At 44.3% G+C, this 18,108-nt stretch overlaps 1 protein-coding gene across 1 annotated transcript in view; it reads left to right on the top strand.

Annotated features, from left to right (window-relative positions):
• Positions 1-16,159, top strand: part of LOC311114505 (protein transport protein Sec24C-like) — a 21,808-nt gene extending 5,649 nt beyond the window's left edge. The window contains 14 exon segments of the mRNA XM_084189747.1: positions 3,405-3,540; positions 3,986-4,211; positions 4,336-4,527; positions 5,077-5,173; positions 5,284-5,388; positions 5,483-5,650; positions 7,362-7,458; positions 11,098-11,246; positions 11,540-11,678; positions 12,344-12,465; positions 13,831-14,010; positions 14,480-14,686; positions 14,868-14,957; positions 15,113-16,159. Coding sequence (XP_084045873.1) covers positions 3,405-3,540; positions 3,986-4,211; positions 4,336-4,527; positions 5,077-5,173; positions 5,284-5,388; positions 5,483-5,650; positions 7,362-7,458; positions 11,098-11,246; positions 11,540-11,678; positions 12,344-12,465; positions 13,831-14,010; positions 14,480-14,686; positions 14,868-14,957; positions 15,113-15,256 — 2,052 coding nt within the window. The 3' untranslated portion in view covers positions 15,257-16,159.
• Positions 16,160-18,108: the final 1,949 nt, after the last annotated feature.

Raw genomic sequence — 18,108 nt, 5'->3', positions numbered from 1 at the left:
TTCTAAAGTCCTACTGCAACATTTACCATGTTTTTGTGTAGCTTAAAATACAGTTGAAGTCAGAAGTTTACATACACCTTAGCCAAATACATTTAAACTCAGTTTTTCACAATTCCTGACATTTAATCCTAGTAAAAATGCCCTGTCTTAGGTCAGTTAGGATCACCACTTTATTTTAAGAATGTGAAATGTCAGAATAATAGTACAGAGAATGATTTATTTCAGCTTTTATTTATTTCATCACATTCCTAGTGGGTCAGAAGTTTACATACACTCAATTAGTATTTGGTAGCATTGCCTTTAAATTGTTTAACTTGGGTCAAACGTTTCGGGTAGCCTTCCACAAGCTTCCCACAATAAGTTGGGTGAATTTTGGCCCATTCCTCCTGACAGAGCTGGTGTAACTGAGTCAGGTTTTGTAGGCCTCCTTGCTCGCACACGCTCTTTCAGTTCTGCCCACACATTTTCTATAGGATTGAGGTCAGGGCTTTGTGATGGCCACTCCAATACCTTGACTTTGTTGTCCTTAAGCCATTTTCCCACAACTTTGGAAGTATGCTTGGGGTCATTGTCCATTTTGAAGGCCCATTTGCGACCAAGCTTTACTTCCTGACTGATGTCTTGAGATGTTGCTCCAATATATCCCCATAATTTTCCTTCCTCATGATGCCATCTATTTTGTGAAGTGCACCAGTCCCTCCTGCAGCAAAGCACCCCCACAGCATGATGCTGCCACCCCCGTGCTTCACGGTTGGGATGGTGTTCTTAGGGTTGCAAGCTCCCCCTTTTTCCTCCAAACATAACAATGGTCATTATGGCCAAACAGTTCTATTTTTGTTTCATCAGACCAGAGAACATTTCTCCAAAAAGTACAATCTTTGTCCGCATGTGCTGTTGCAAACCGTAGTCTGTTTTTTTTATGGAGGTTTTGGAACAGTGGCTTCTTCCGTGCTGAGCGGCCTTTCAGGTTATGTCGATATAGGACTCGTTTTACTGTGGATATAGATACCTTTGTACCTGTTTCCTCCAGCATCTTCACAAGGTACTTTGCTGTTGTTCTGGGATTGATTTGCAGTTTTCGCACCAAAGTACGTTCATCTCTAGGAGACAGATCGTGTCTCCTTCCTGAACGGTATGACGGCTGCGTGGAGATACATCCACAGGTACACCTCCAATTGACTCAAATGATGTCAATTAGCCTTTCAGAAGCTTCTAAAGCAATGACATCATTTTCTGGAATTTTCCAAGCTGTTTAAAGGCACAGTCAACTTAGTGTATGTAAACTTCTGACCCACTGGAATTGTGATACAGTGAATTGTAAGTGAAATAATCTGTCCGTAAACAATTGTTGGAAAAATTACTTGTGTCATGCACAAAGTAGATGTCCTAACCGACTTGCCAAAACTATAGTTTGTTAACAAGAAATGTGTGGAGTGGTTGAAAAACTGGTTTTAATGACTCCAACCTAAGTGTATGTAAACTTCCGACTTCAACTGTACATTTGATTAGTAATAGAGTTATATAGTAATAGTTATAGTAAGTAAAACTGTCCCATAACAGCTTATTTCTACAAAGTAAAACGTAAAGAGAACGGGATCAACCGCCAAGGCGCGGGGTCAAATTATTTGCTGCTGATAAATATTCATACCACAAACTCATCATTACACTATTGTCTTTCTAAATGAAATCGACCTCTTCATTCACCTTGTCATTGTTAGGACTCATTTATATTCAATTGTGAAGTAATGTGCACAATTATCGCCCATTCATCCATTTGTCATTTATTCAGTGAGGAGAGAGAGACGCATTAGCGCCTGGCTGGGTACCAACGTCCTACAGCACATTATCTTGGCTGGGTACCAACGTCCTACAGCACATTATCTTGGCTGGGTACCAACGTCCTACAGCACATTATCTTGGCTGGGTACCAACATCCTACAGCACATTGTCTTGGCTGGGTACCAACGTCCTACAGCACATTGTCTTGGCTGGGTACCAACATCCTACAGCACATTATCTTGGCTGGGTACCAACATCCTACAGCACATTATCTTGGCTGGGTACCAACATCCTACAGCACATTATCTTGGCTGGGTACCAACATCCTACAGCACATTATCTTGTCTGGGTACCAACATCCTACAGCACATTATCTTGGCTGGGTACCAACGTCCTACAGCACATTATCTTGTCTGGGTACCAACATCCTACAGCACATTATCTTGGCTGGGTACCAACTTCCTACAGCACATTATCTTGGCTGGGTACCAACATCCTACAGCACATTATCTTGGCTGGGTACCAACATCCTACAGCACATTATCTTGGCTGGGTACCAACATCCTACAGCACATTATCTTGGCTGGGTACCAACATCCTACAGCACATTATCTTGTCTGGGTACCAACATCCTACAGCACATTATCTTGGCTGGGTACCAACGTCCTACAGCACATTATCTTGTCTGGGTACCAACATCCTACAGCACATTATCTTGGCTGGGTACCAACTTCCTACAGCACATTATCTTGTCTGGGTACCAACATCCTACAGCACATTATCTTGTCTGGGTACCAACATCCTACAGCACATTATCTTGGCTGGGTACCAACATCCTACAGCACATTATCTTGGCTGGGTACCAACATCCTACAGCACATTATCTTGGCTGGGTACCAACGTCCTACAGCACATTATCTTGTCTGGGTACCAACGTCCTACAGCACATTATCTTGTCTGGGTACCAACATCCTACAGCACATTATCTTGGCTGGGTACCAACTTCCTACAGCACATTATCTTGGCTGGGTACCAACGTCCTACAGCACATTATCTTGGCTGGGTACCAACGTCCTACAGCACATTATCTTGGCTGGGTACCAACTTCCTACAGCACATTATCTTGGCTGGGTACCAACTTCCTACAGCACATTATCTTGTCTGGGTACCAACTTCCTACAGCACATTATCTTGTCTGGGTACCAACTTCCTACAGCACATTATCTTGGCGGGTTAAATCAGGAATAGGTAAAAAAGGCTCTAAATACTTTTCTGTTTGTGATTTCAACATTCTGACAAATGAGTAGTGTAAAATTCAAACATTTTGTAAAAATCAGGGAAGAAGCTGGACATAGCTTTTTTGGGGGCACATTTTTTTTTTACAAAATCAAATGTCAGTGGCCGTTGGCCTATGGCGGTTCTAGTGTTAACCCAACCCCTCTGAATCAGAGAGTTGGCCCAGGCTAGTCTCACTAAAAAGAAAAATACATTAAATAAAAGAAAGGGCTGGTGGGACCTATTGATAAAACAAATAAGAGTTAAGCCATCACTATATTGAGAATAGAGAACCACTAGAGTCTGTCTGGCTTGTGAATCCTGTTCCCTTGTTGTGTTGTGCTCTCCAGCGCCCCCTGTCTGTGTGTATGGAGGCAGACACTGTAAAGGGCTGTGGGGAGTGTGGGGCCTACATGTGTTCAGCTATGGGATGGCAGGACTGTGGACAGAGATTCTACTGCCCATTCTGTGGGAAACTCTGTGAAGGTAAGAGACATTTATCCTGCTCAATGTCTTCTGTTGTCTTCTCAGACTGGAACACAGCACTTGTTGTCTCCATCTCTTTCTCTCTCCCTGCCCTTCTCTTATTCTCCTTTACATAACTCATGTTCCCTCTGTTTCTGTCTGCCTTCACTCTCTGTCTCTCCCACCTAATCGTTATGCTTTTACTCTCTCTCTCTCCCTCCCCCATCTCTCTCGCCCTCTCTCTCTCCCTCCCCCGTCTCTCTCTCGCGCTCTCTCCCTCCCCGTCTCTCTTTCTCTCTCTCCCCACGTCTCTCTCTCGCTCTCCTTCCCCCTCTCTCTCTCTTTCTCTCCCTCCCCCTTGTCTCTCTCTCTCCCTCCCCTCCCCTCCCCTCTCTCTCTCTCTCTCTCTCTCTCTCTCTCTCTCTCTCTCTCTCTCTCTCTCTCTCTCTCGCCCTCTGTCTCTCAGTTGGGTGGCAGCATTACCAGCCCACACAGGGAGTAGAGGGGAACAGAGTGGACAGAGAGCAGAGACCTGAGCTCAGTCTGGGCTCCTATGAAATACTGGACAGTCAACAGGATGTGCCTGCTGCTGTGTTGCTCCTGGCTGTTGATGTGTCTGCTGCAGCTCTGAGAGGAGGACAACTGGAGCTCATCAGTCAGCAGCTACGTTCTCTACTCACATCACTAAACCGGTAAAACACACACACACACACACACACACACACACACACACACACACACACACACACACACACACACACACACACACACACACATGATGTCATACTTAGTGAGATCCCTCTTGGTTTGTTTAAGGGAGGAAGGTGCGGTCCAATCAGATGTCCGTGTGGGGTTGATGACCTATGACAGCCGGATCCACCTCTATGACCTCAGCCCTGCCCTGTCCCGCCCACACATGCTGGTTGTCACGGAGACAGAGGACCTGCAGCTTCCTGTGAGGGAGGGGCTTCTGGTGCCACTCAAAGACTGCATAGACAGTATCGACAGGTAGGTTCGACACTCTTTAAAAAAAAAAGTGCTATCTAGAACCTAAAATGGTTCTTCAGCTGTCCCCATAGGAGAACCCTTTGAATAACCCTTTTTGGTTCCAGGTAGAACTCTTTTTGGTTCCAGATAGAACCCTTTTTGGTTCTATGTAGAACCATTTCCACAAAGGGCTCTACATGGAACCCAAAAGGGTTAAACCTGGAACCAAAAATGGTTCAACCTGGAACCAAAAATGGTTATCCTGTGGGGACAGCTGAAGAACCCTTTTGGAACCCTTTGTTCTAAGAGTGTACAGTATAACACAGAAACATAGCTAGGGCAGTCAAGTATGTGTGCCTGCTGACTGCGTATACTAGCTAAGCACACTCAGAACAAATCAGCGATTGCCAATAAGCATTCCAGATGTTGACATCAGTCCAGACAAAGTGTCAACATAGAATTCTAACCCTGCAGAAAAGTATTAACTTGGCTATAATATTATAAAAGCATCCCTTAATGCATACAATGATTGCTTTAATTGAGTCAACCTTTCCTCTCTGGGTTGTGTAGTGTTCTGCAGCGTATCCCTCTGTTCAGTGCAGAGTTTGAGGAGGCCAGTGGAGTTCTCTTGGAGCTGCCTGTCAAGGCTGGACTGGCCATTCTAAAGGTAAGAACCTCTCACTAACACACACACCATCTCTGAAGAAGAGTATAGAATTGTTCTGAGAAACTCACTAGTAGAGATATAACGCAAGGGCTTCTCTTCTCACCGTGCAGGAGGTGGGTTGTCCTGGCAAGCTGCTGGTCTTCCACACCGCTCCCTTCACCGAGGGAACACACACACACAACTCCTCTGGTTTCTTCAGCTCCAACAAACCAAAGGTAACACACACACAAACACACACACACACACACACACACACACGTTCAGTAATTTAACCCTATCTTCTCTCTCTCTCTCTGCTTTGTATCCCAGTCTCTGTTTCAGCCCCCGGACCATGCTGTCTCATTGGCTAAGGAGTGTGTCAGTCAGGGCTGTGGTGTGCACCTGTTTGTGTTCGCCCAGCAGAATGTGGGCGGGGCTTGGCCGGGACATGTTCCTTACCTGACAGGTGGAGAGCTGCACTGCTACCACAGTCTCCAGGTACCAGACCAGACATTTAGGAATGTAGCAATGCTACATGTGGCTAAATGCTGAACACCGGTTGAGATAGAGTCTGACCAGCGAAATAAAAAGGAACCACACTAATTTGACATAAGCTGAGTATAAACACTGTTCATGTAAAAAAAAATGTAATCTAAACACTGCTGCCATTAATTTCTAATGTGGAATGTTGTGAAATGACCTTAGGGCGCTTTCATATACACTACATGACCAAAAGTATGTGGACACCTGCTCGTCGAACATCTCATTCCAAAATCATGGGAATTCATATGGAGTTGGTCCCCCCTTTGCTACTATAACAGCCTCCACTCTTCTGGGAAGGCTTTCCACTAGATGTTGGAACATTGCTGTGGGAACTTGCTTCCATTCAGCCACAAGAGCATTAGAGAGGTCGGGCACTGATGTTGTGCGATTAGGCCTGTCTTGCAGTCACGTTCCAATTCGTTCCACACCGATCTCGACAAACCATTTCTGTATGGACCTCGCTTTGTGCACGGGGGCAGTGTCATGCTTAAACAGGAAAGGGCCTTCCCCAAACTGTTGCCACAAAGTTGGAAGCACAGCATCGTCTAGAATGCCATTGTATGCTGTAGCGTTAAGATTTCCCTTCACTAGAACTAAGGGGCCTAGCCCGAACCATGAAAAACAGCCCCAGACCATTATTCCTCCTCCACCAAACTTTACAGTTGGCACTATGCATTGGGGCAGGTAGCGTTCTCCTGGCATCCGCCAAACCCAGATTCGTCTGTCGGACTGCCAGATGGTGAAGTCCACTGTCGGAGAGCTTTACACCACTCTAGCCGATGCTTGGCATTGCACATGGTGATCTTAGGCTTGTGTGTGGCTGCTCGGCCATGGAAACCCATTTCATGAAGCTCCCGACGAACAGTTATTGTGCTGACGTTGCTTCCAGAGGAGGTTTGGAACTCCGTTGTCAGTGTTGCAACCGAGGACAGACCATTTTTTTTCACTACGCGCTTCAGCACTCGCCGATTCCGTTCTGTGAGCTTGTGTGGCCTACCACTTCGCGGACGAGCCATTGTTGCTCCTAGACGTTTCCACTTCACAATAACAGCACTTACAGTTGACCGGGGCAGCTCTAGCAGAAATTTGACGAACTGACTTGTTGGAAATGTGGCATCCTATGGCGGTGCCACATTGAAAGTCACTGAGCTCTTCAGTAAGGCCATTCTACTGCCAATGTTTGTCTATGGAGATTGCATGGCTGTGTGCTCGATTTTATACACCTGTCAGCAACGGTTGTGGCTGAAATAGCCGAATCCACTAATTTGAAAGGGTGTCCACATACTTTTGTATATATAGTGTATCTCTGTATGATCCAGATACTAGAGTGTTTGGTACCCTGATCTGCGCTATAACGCATGTATGAAACGCAAATGAACCATGGCTGAAACCAATCCTGGACCTGCGTGAGGAGCTGGTCCAAGATCCAGGACCAAAGTACCAGGTATTGTGACGCAGCAGGGAGAGTCGCGTGGAACCTTTTGCCCATTGTAAACAAGATAGCTTGCTAACGTCATGTAGAATGTGCATCTCGCAAAGCAAAACATATTTGTAAAATTCTCACAAACACTCCAGGAAACCGAACAAAGGAACCAAATGTCATATGTGAAAACGCCCTTAGTTTGGGGTGCACAATTCTAATTCACTATTCTGACTGATGTTTCAGGGAGAGTTGGACAGGGAGCGTTTCAGCAGTGACCTGAGGAGGACTGTAGAGACAGAGACGGGCTTTAGGGCCACACTCAGTGTACACGTCAGTAAAGGTAAGACCAGACCTCTCCTTCCCTCTGTCTCCGTCTCTCTCTGTCTCTGTCTTTATCTCTGTCTCTGTCTCTCTCTGTCTGTCTCTTTCTTTCTTTCTTTCTTTCTTTCTTTCTTTCTTTCTTTCTTTCTTTCTTTCTTTCTTTCTAATATACTTTATTGACATGGCAAGTTAAATTACTTACATTGTCAAAGTATACATATAACAAATGGTGGGACCAACAGCAATAATAATAGTAGTAGTGGAAATGGGATTACCATTAACAGCAACTACAACAATATTAATGAGAATAACAATACATTAAAGTAATAGTAGTCGACCAATCTCAACATGACTGAGAAGACACATTACATGGTATGAAAGCCAAAACAAAACAGGAAATATTATTGACATTACATTACACTTTTCACTGGCTGTCCCTCAGGTTGTGGCAGGAGGACACATATTTGGCTGTCAAAATTGCACATTTTGGCTCTTTTATAGTTTCAAATTCTTTGTACTGAATGATAATTTTGGGAAAGAAAGATTCTCGTAGGTCTGAGTATTTGTCACAGTGTAATAGGAAATGCAGCTCTGTCTCTACCTCTCCCCTGGAGCAGAGTGAGCACAGCCTGTCCTCTCTGGGCAGCCAGGTTTGCCTATGACGACCGGTCTCTATAGCCAGACTGTGTTCACTGAGTCTGTACCTAGTCATTGTTTTCCTCAGTTTTCTGTCAGTCACAGTAGTCAGATAGTCTGCCACCATGTACTGTCTGTTTAGAGCCAAATAGCATTGAAGTTTACTTTGATTATTTGTGGTGTCTTTCCAATAGGTGATATATTTTTCTTTTTGCTTTGTGATGATTTGGTTGGGCCAGATTTTCTGAATGCTGTCCTGAGGCTCTATGAGATTAGTTTTGGTTAGTGAACTGAGCCTCAGAACCAGCTGGCTGAGAGGACTCTTCTCTTGTTTCATCTCTTGACATAGTAGAGCTGTGTGATGGAATGTTTTAGGGTCACTTGTTTTTAGATGGTTGTAAAATTTGATGGCTCTTTTTTCTATTTGAATAAGGAGGGGGTATTGGCCCAATTCTGCTCTGCATGCAGTATTTCGATTGGATGTTTGTCCCATTTGGTAAATTCATTATTAGAGAGCGGACCCCATACTTCACTGCCATATAGAGCAATTGGTTCTATAACCGATTGGAACATTTTGAGCCAGATTCTAATTGGGATTTCGATTTTAATATTCCTTTTAATGGCATATAATGCTCTTCTTGCTTTGTCTCTCAGCTCACTCACAGCCATGTGAAAGCTACCTGTGTTGCTAATATTTAGTCCTAGATATGTGTAATTTTTGGTGTGTTCTAATAGAACTGTGTCCAAATAGAATGTATATTTGTCATCCTGATTTCCGGACCTTTTTTGGTATATCATTATATTCGTATTTCTTTTGATTAACAGAACCTGTGCAGATGATCTAGATGCTGCTGTAACCCCTCCTTAGTGGGAGACAGTAGCACCAGGTCATCTGCGTACAGCAGACAATTGATTTCAGTGTTGTGTAGGGTGAAACCAGGTGCTGCCGATTCTTCTAATTTTTTTGCCAATTCATTAATGTAGATGTTAAATAGTGTTGGACTTATTGGGCAGCCCTGTTTCACTCCACATCCCTGAGAGAAGAAGTATGTTTGCTTGTTTCCAATTTTAACCACACATTTGTTTTTAGTGTACATTGATTTAATAACATCATATGTTTTCCCTCCAATACCACTTTCTATTAGTTTGTAAAAAAGACCTTAGTGCCAAATTGAATCAAATGCTTTCTTGAAGTCTACAAAACACGAGTAGATTTTGCCATTGTTTTGGTTTACTTGTTTGTCAATTAGAGTGTGGAGGGTGTAAATGTGGTCTGTTGTACGATAATAAAAAAAAGAATCCAATCTGGCTTCTGCTTAGGACGTCGTGTTCATCAAGGAAATGATGTAGTCTGCTGTTTATGATACTGCAGAGAATTTTCCCCAAGTTGCTGTTAATGCAAATTCCTCTAATTATTTGGGTCAAATTTGTCTCCATTTTTATAAATTGGTGTGATCAATCCTTGGTTCCAAATACCGGGGGAAATTCCTGCAGTTAGGATAATGTTGAAGAGTTTGAGGATAGCCAATTTGAGTTTGTGATCTGTATATTTGATAATTTCATTTAAAATACAATCAGCACCATAGGCCTTTTTGGGTTGGAGAGTGCAACGTTTTTGCAATAATTATTGTTCTGTAATTGGGGTATCCACATGATTCTGATAGTCTTTGACTGCTGATTCAAAGATTTGTAATTTTTCCTGTATATCTTGTTGTTCTGGGCTCTTTGTTATATTGCTGTAGAGGTTTGCAAAGTGATTTCTCCACATATCCCCATTTTGGATAGCCAATTCCTCATGATGAGGTTTGTTAAATTTATTCCAATTCTCCCAGAAGTGGTTTGATTCTATGGATTCCTCAATCACATCCAGCTGATTTATAATGTGCGGTTATTTTTTTGTTCTTAGGGTGTGTTTGTATTGCTTCAGTGTTTCCCCATATTGAAGGCGTATATTTTTGTTGTCTGGGTCTCTGTGTTTTTGATTAGATATATTTCTCAATTACTTTCTTAGATTTTTGCAAACATTATCAAACAATTTTTCATTATCTATTATTTTGGGGTTGCTCTTATGTTTCTTTAGATTAGCCAAGGAGGCTAATTTGTCAAATATAAAGTTTATGTCCCAAACAGCCAAATTTACACCTTCATTGCTGTAGGAGAATGTTAAGGCTAAAAAGTTGTCCAGGAGAGATTGTATTTTTTGGCTACTAATTGCTTTATGGTAGATTTCTGTACTGTTTGCACTCCATCTATAGGCCTGTTTAGTACCATGTAATTTATTGGGCCGTGATGCTTCATGGTTGGGTTCTGCTCTTCTCAGATACACTGTGATTTTACTGTGGTCTGAGAGAGGTGTTAGTGGGCTGACTGTGAAGGCTCTGAGAGACTCTGGGTTGAGGTCGGTGATGAAGTAGTCTACAGTACTGCTGCCAAGGGATGAGCTATAGGTGTACCTACCAAAAGAGTCCCCTCTTAGCCTACCATTGACTATGTACAGACCCAGTGTTCGACAGAGCTTCAGGAGCTGTACTCCATTTTTGTTTTTCACTTTGTCATAGTTGTTTCTGGGGGGGGTATGTGGGGAGGGAAAGGTTATTGCTTCCCGGTAGGTGTTTGTCCCCATGACTGTTAATAGTGTCTAGTTCTTCTGCTGTTCTAGCATTCAGGTCTCCACAGACCAGCACGTTGCCTTGGGCCTGAAAGTGACTAATCTCCCCCTCTAGAATGGAGAAACTCTTCATTGAAGTAGGGTGACTCTGAGGGGGGAATGTATGTGGCACAGAGGAAGATGTTTTTATCTGTTAAGATAGCCTCCTTGTTGATTTTTAACCGAATAAAGAATTATCCTGTTTTGATCAATTTGATTGAATTAGTTACTTGAGATTTATACCATATTAGCATTCCCCCTGAGTCTCTGCCCTGTGTGATTCTCTCGTTGTGTCTGCCCAAGTCCCACTACCAAGACATGGGGATGATAGACAGGTGTTCTGTCTGATAAAGTTATTGATCTCTGTCCCTCCAGACCTGCGTGTGTCAGGGTGTTATGGCTCGTTCGTCCCTGGGCCCAACCCCGCCCACGTCACCATGGCAACCCTTGATTGGCGGACAACGCTGGCCGTTGAGTTAACACACAGCAGAGCTCTGGACGAGAAGAGGGGCGTGGTCGTACAGGTGGGTGGAGTTTTGCAGTAGAAGCACTTTGTGACAGTTGCTGATCTAAAATGGTCTAGAGAGCCAGGTCATAAGGTCAGAATACTGCAACATGTAAATGGTCTAGAGAGCCAGGTCATAAGGTCAGAATACTGCTGAATGTAAATGGTCTAGAAAGCCAAGTCATAAGGTCAGAATACTGCAACATGTAAATGTATTTGTCAACACTGTTGTATTATGTCTTAAGTTATGAGACATGGTATGAAGCTTTACAACATGTTAACGATATTGTTACCCTTTAATTCTCTCCTAAGACGGTCCTGTCCTACACCAGCCAGCAGGGAGAGAGGAGGACCAGGGTCCACAGTCTGTCTCTGTGCTGCTCACGCCACCTACTGGACACCTTCTGTAACTGCCAGGCCCAGACCCTGCTCACCTTCTACTGCAAGAAGAGTAAGATCACTCACTGACTAACCTTAACCTTAACCCTAACCTTCTACTGCAAGAAGAGACCATTCACTGACTAACCTTAACCCTAACCCTAACCTCCAGTCTAGAAAACTTACTGTAGGAAATTACTGATTTGAAAGCATAGATAAGAATTGTATCCATTGGATAGGGTTAAAGTAGAGGAACCCTTCTACCCAGTCCTGGCAGCCAGATTAATGATGACTCTTTACAGAAACTCAGGGAAAAGTGTCAACACTATTGGTGTTTTTTTTACAGTGCCTGAACACTGATGGTAGTCTCTCTCTCTCTCTCTCTCTCTCTCTCTCTCTCTCTCTCTCTCTCTCTCTCTCTCTCTCTCTCTCTTGGTCTCGGTCTCTCGGTCTCTCTCTCGGTCTCGGTCTCTCGGTCTCTCGGTCTCTCTCTCTCTGTCTCTCTGTCTCTCTGTCTCTCGGTCTCTCTCGGTCTCTCTCGGTCTCTCTCGGTCTCTCTCGGTCTCTCTCGGTCTCTGTCTCTCTGTCTCTGTCTCTCAGTCTCTCTCTCTCTCTCTCTCTCTCTCTCTCTCTCTCTCTCTCTCTCTCTCTCTCTCTCTCTCTCTCTCTCTCTCTCTCTCTCTCTGTCTCTTGGTCTCTCACTCTCTCTCTCTCTGTCTCTGTCTCTCTCGTCTTCAGTGTACTGTGCGGTGTTGGAGCGTCCTCTACAGGAGCTGAGAGAGGAACTGCAGACAGAGGTAACAGAGGCTCTGGCCTGCTATAGGAAACACTGCAGCTCCTCCTCTGTGTCCCCGGGACAGGTGAGTGGACATCATGGATTTCAAAAGCACTTTTCTCCCTGTCATGAGCTCATGTGGTTGTTGTGGATATTTCCTCAAGCTCCTCATACATACAGTATTTCCCCTCTAATTTCTCATTTAGTAAAGGGTAAAAAGAGTTTACCATTTAGTAAAGGGTAAAAAGAGTTTCCCATTTAGTAAAGGGTAAAAAGAGTTTCCCATTTAGTAAAGGGTAAAAAGAGTTTCCCATTTAGTAAAGGGTAAAAAGAGTTTCCCATTTAGTAAAGGTTAAAAATAGTTTGCAGGAAGAACTTCAAACAACATCAAGGCAGTAAAAATAGCCCTTTATGCCTGGTTTAACTTAGGTGATTTTCTCTCTGTATGTTTCTCTTTTAGTGGTCCTTCCGCAGTACCTGGGGGCCCTGCCAGTCTACCTCAACAGCCTGAGTTGACTGTGCTTGTCTCTTTGTGTATCCTACTATAGCTCAGGGTTTTCAAAACTAGGGGTCGCGGCCCCATGTGTGGTCACCTGATTTGAAAACGGGGTCGTGAGAGAAAAATGTGCGTGTTGTTCACAGAACCGGGGTTACGTCAGTAACCTCCTGTAGCCGCTAGATGCGGTTGTAATAAACAGAGCGGTTTCTGTTCTCCTAATGTGGCTCTTTTGTATGGTTTAAGCCACAAAATATTGTGACCCCATCACTGAAAGATAAGACTCTCTGGAACACGTATGCCATGTACTGTTTCCCATTACTGAGCCCACAAGCCTCATTAGATCAGCTCCTGAGTGGCGCAGTGGTCTAAGGCACTGCATCGCAGTACTAACTGTGCCACTAGAGATCCTGGTTCGAATCCAGGCTCTGTCGCAGCCGGCCGCGACCGGGAGACTCATGGGCGGCGCACAATTGGCCCAGCGTCGTCCAGGGTAGGGGAGGTAATGGCCGGCAGGGATGTAGCTCAGTTGATAGAGCATGGCGTTTGCAACGCCAGGGTTGTGGGTTCGATTCCCAGGGGGGGCCAGTATAAAAACAAATGATTAAAAAAAGGGTTTCACTAACTGTAAGTCGCTCTGGATAAGAGCGTCTGCTAAATGACTAAAATGTAAATGTAAATCAGAGTGGACAAGACCAGGTGCTAAATCAGACTGTGGGAATAAGAACATCATCAATGCTGATTTCTTTCTACACAGAAGATCTTCTGAACTTCCCGATGCATTTCAGTCACTTTAAACCATTACATCACCTTTTTTTTTACATAGTGGGGTCGCAAAAACCTTTTGCTATCAAAATGGGGTCGCGGGTCCTTAGCTGGTCCTTCCCCAGTACCTGAAGTCTACCTCAACAGCCTGAGTTAGCTGTGTGCATCTCTGTGTGTATCTCACTATAGCTGATCCTACCCCAGTACCTGAAGGCCCTGCCAGTCTACCTCAACAGCCTGAGGAAGAGTGAAGTTCTGCTACCCGGCCTCCGCAGCTCAGTACACCAACGCCTGCAGCTCCGCAGCCAAGTGGTCTCCATGGATACCAAGACCACAGCAGGACACTTCTACCCTCTGTTGCTACCACTAGTAAGGGGTGATGGTGGTGGTGGTGATGGTGTTGGGGGGGGTGGTGTTGATGGTGGTGGTGGGTGTGATGGTTATGGTAGTGATGGTATTGGCGACATCACATGGAATAATTGAGATAGAAATACATAGCCACATCTGTCCCTCTGTCCCTCTGTCCCTCTGTTCCTCTGTTCCTCTGTCCCTCTGTCCCTCTGTCCCTCTGTCCCTCTGTCCCTCTGTCATCTGTTCCTCTGTCCCTCTGTCCCTCTGTCCCTCTGTCCCTCTGTGCCTCTGTCCCTCTGTTCCTCTGTGCCTCTGTTCCTCTGTGCCTCTGTCCCTCTGTCCCTCTGTCCCTCTGTTCCTCTGTCCCTCTGTCCCTCTGTTCCTCTGTCCCTCTGTCCCTCTGTCCCTCTGTTTCTCTGTTTCTCTGTGTCACAGCACTCTCCCTCCCTCTCTCACACTGACTCCATTATGTCTCTTCCACCTCCAGCCAGTAGGTGACGATACCTCCAGCCCTCCCTGTCCTCTCAGCCTAGGGGAGGCTGTTCGCTGCACTGCTGCTAGCCTGGACCCTGGAGGTCTCCACCTGGTCCACGGACCCCTGGTCCTGCTACTCTGGGTGGGCCACAACATCTCCAACACCTCCCTGGTCCAACTCTTCAACATCACCTGTCTGTCCACACTACCCTCTGGAGAGGTGAGAGAGGGGGGAAGGAGAGGAGAGGGGTGAGAGGGAAGTCAGTGAGGGAACGTGAAGGATGAGGGCGTGGAAGTGGAATACATCGTAAATGCTTAGTGAAAGAGGTGAAAGGACCACTGCTGATTAAATTCGATATCTACAGTATTTACAGTATGTATATTTGTGTGTGTCTGTGCAGACGAAGCTGCCTGTGCTGGACAACCCTCTGTCTGTCAGTGTGAGGTCACTCATCGACACCCTGAACTCACAGACACCCTATACCCGCAAGGTGAGGCTCTGGAAAACGTCCTTTTTGGGGTTGGCATGAAAATGGGAGAGAGGAAGTTAAATAGTTATCACGAAATAACCTCTGACTAATATCTTAGGTTTGACTGACTGCGTGTGTGTGTGTCTCTCCCCCCCCCCCCCCCCCCCTCTCCCCAGCTGCGTGTGGTGAAGCAGGGGGACAGCTGTGAGGAGGCTCTACAGCGCCTTCTGGTAGAAGATAAGAGTCCCAACGGGGGAGCGAGCTACGCTGACTTCCTGTACCACCTCCATGTCAACTCTATACGACTGCTGGTTCATTAGGTGTAAAATGTTTTGAACTGGAAACGCAAGCATGGGTTTTTTATTGGACAAGTCCAGTTAATCCCTCCATGTTTCAATCAGCTTTTCTTCTGTTTGGTGCCTAATGAACATGACCCTGGTGCTTTCTAGCCCTGGATGGTCAGCAGTATGGGCAGGAGTTTTATCACCTCGACCACCCTCTCCCGAACAAATCTGAATGATCATAACCTTATTTGACTCACAGTATGCAACTGGTTGTTGTACTTGAGGCCATCAGCAAATGGTGATGTCTTATTTGTTTGACTGTTGTATTAATAACTTTTGACATGTTTACGTTAAAGCTGTGTGTGTGTGTGTGTGTGTGTGTGTGTGTGTGTGTGTGTGTGTGTGTGTGTGTGTGTGTGTGTTTGGAGTGTATAAACTGTTGACTAATGTTATTATCTCTGACTGTTAGTAGTGTAGCTGACTGTCAAGGTCTCTTTGTCATCTGGATAAAGACAGAAGAGTGTACTTGATATGTTAATTAATGTGTGTGTGTGTGTGTGTGTGTGTGAACGTGTGCACAGCCCTCTACTGTACTGACAAATAGCTGAAATAAACATGACTTTTATGTAGAGAATCATATAAAATGTAATTCAATTTACTTAAACTTTTACTGCAGAGGGCTAAATCAGGGTCACACAGAGTGTTTTTTGGTGGTCTTAAACAAATCTATTTTGAAACAAAAGTATACACCTCACACACATGGTAATGGGCACATGGTTATGGCCACCTGTACCATGTCAGATATAGAGTTGAAATGTATTACATTTTGAGTTTGCATTCCAGTATTACACTTTATATATACTGAACAAAGATATAAATGCAACATGTAACGTGTTGGTCCCATGTTTCATGAGCTGAAATAAAAGATCCCAGAAATTGTCCATATGTACAAAAAGCTTATTTCTCTCAAATCAAATTTTGTGCACACATTTGTTCAGATCCCTGTTAGTGAGTATTTTTCCTTTGCCAAGATAATCCATCCACCTGACAGGTGTGGCATATCAAGAAGCTGATTAAACAGCATGATCATTACACAGGTGCACCTTTTGCTGGGGACAATAAAAGGCCACTTTAAAATTTGCAGTTTTGTCACACAACACAATGCCACAGATGTCTCAAGTTTTGAGGGGGCGTGCAATTGGCATGCTGACTGCAGGAATGTCCACCTGAGCTGTTGCCAGATAATTGAATGTTAAATTCTCTACCATAAGCCACCTCCAACGTCGTTTTAGAGAATTTGGCAGTACGTCCAACTGGCCTCACAAACGCAGGCCATGTGTATGGCGTTGTGTGGGTGAGTGGTTTGCTGAAGTCAACGTTGTGAACAGAGTGCCCCATGGTGGCGGTTGTGTTATGGTATGGGCAGGTATAAGCTACGGACAATGAACACAATTGCATTTTATCAATGGCAATTTGAATGCACAGAGATACCGTGACGTGATCCTGAGACCCATTGTCATGCCATTCATCCGCCTCCATCACCTCATGTTTCAGCATGATAATGCACGGCCCCATGTCGCAAAGATCTGTACACAATTCCTGGAAGCTGAAAATGTCCCAGATCTTCCATGGCCTGCATACTCACCAGACATGTCACCCATTGAGCATGTTTGGGATGCTCTGGATCGACGTGTATAACAGAGTGTTCCAGTTCCCTTCAATATCCAGCAACTTCACACAGCCATTGAAGAGAAGTGGGACAACATTCCACAGGCCACAATCAACAGCCTGATCAACTCTATGCGAAGGAGATGTGTCGCGCTGCATGAGGCAAATGGTGGTCACACCAGATACTGACTGGTTTTCTGACCCACGCCTCTACCTTTTTTAAAGTTATATGTGACCAACAGATGCATACCGTGCATTCGGAAAGTATTCAGACCCCTTGACTTTTTCCACATTTTGTTACGTTAACAGCCTTATTCTAAAATGGATTAAATGAAAACATTTCCTCATCAATCTACACACAATACCCCATAATGACAAAGCGAAAACAGGTTTTTATAACTTTTTGTACATTTTTACAAATAAAAAAACAGAAATGCCTGATGAGAACCTGCTCCAGAGAGCTCAGGACCTCAGACTGGGGTGAAGGTTCACATTCTAACAGGACAACGCAGGAGTGGCTTCGGGACTAGTCTCTGAATGTCCTTGAGTGGCCCAGCCAGAGCTCGGACTTGAACCCGATTGAACATCTCTGGAGAGACCTGAAAATAGCTGTGCAGCGAAGCTTCCCATCCAACCTGACAGAACTTGCAGAACAAAATGGGAGAAACTCCCCAAATACAGGTGTGCCAAGCTTGTAGCGTCATACCCAAGAAGACTTGAGGCTGTAATCACTGCCAAAGGTGCTTCAAGAAAGTACTGAGTAAAGGGTCTGAATATTTATGTAAATGTGATATTTCAGGGTTTGTTTCATATATACATTTGCAAACATTTCTAAAAAAAACTGTTTTTGCTTGGTCATTATGGGGTATTGTGTGTAGATTGATGAGGGAAAAAACAACAATTTAATACATTTTAGAATAAGGCTGTAATGTATCAAAATATGGAAAAAGTCAAGGGGTCTGAATACTTTCTGAATGCACTGTATCTGTATTCCCAGTCATGTGAAATCCATAGATCAGGGCCTTATGAATTGATTTCAATTGACTGATTTCCTTATATGAACTGTAATTCAATAAAATCTTTGTAATTGTTGCATGTTGCATTTATATTTTTGTTTCGTATACATCGTAGAAGACTGAAATATAACAAAACTGGTTGACATAGAAACACCAGATTTGCGTCTGTTTAAAAAATAAATAATCTTTATTCATTATGAAAAA

This window comes from Coregonus lavaretus (genome assembly GCF_964263955.1).
Source record: "Coregonus lavaretus genome assembly, contig: HAP1_SCAFFOLD_1733, whole genome shotgun sequence".
Classification (NCBI taxonomy): Eukaryota; Metazoa; Chordata; class Actinopteri; order Salmoniformes; family Salmonidae; genus Coregonus; species Coregonus lavaretus.
This window is presented reverse-complemented; position numbering and strand designations above follow the sequence as displayed.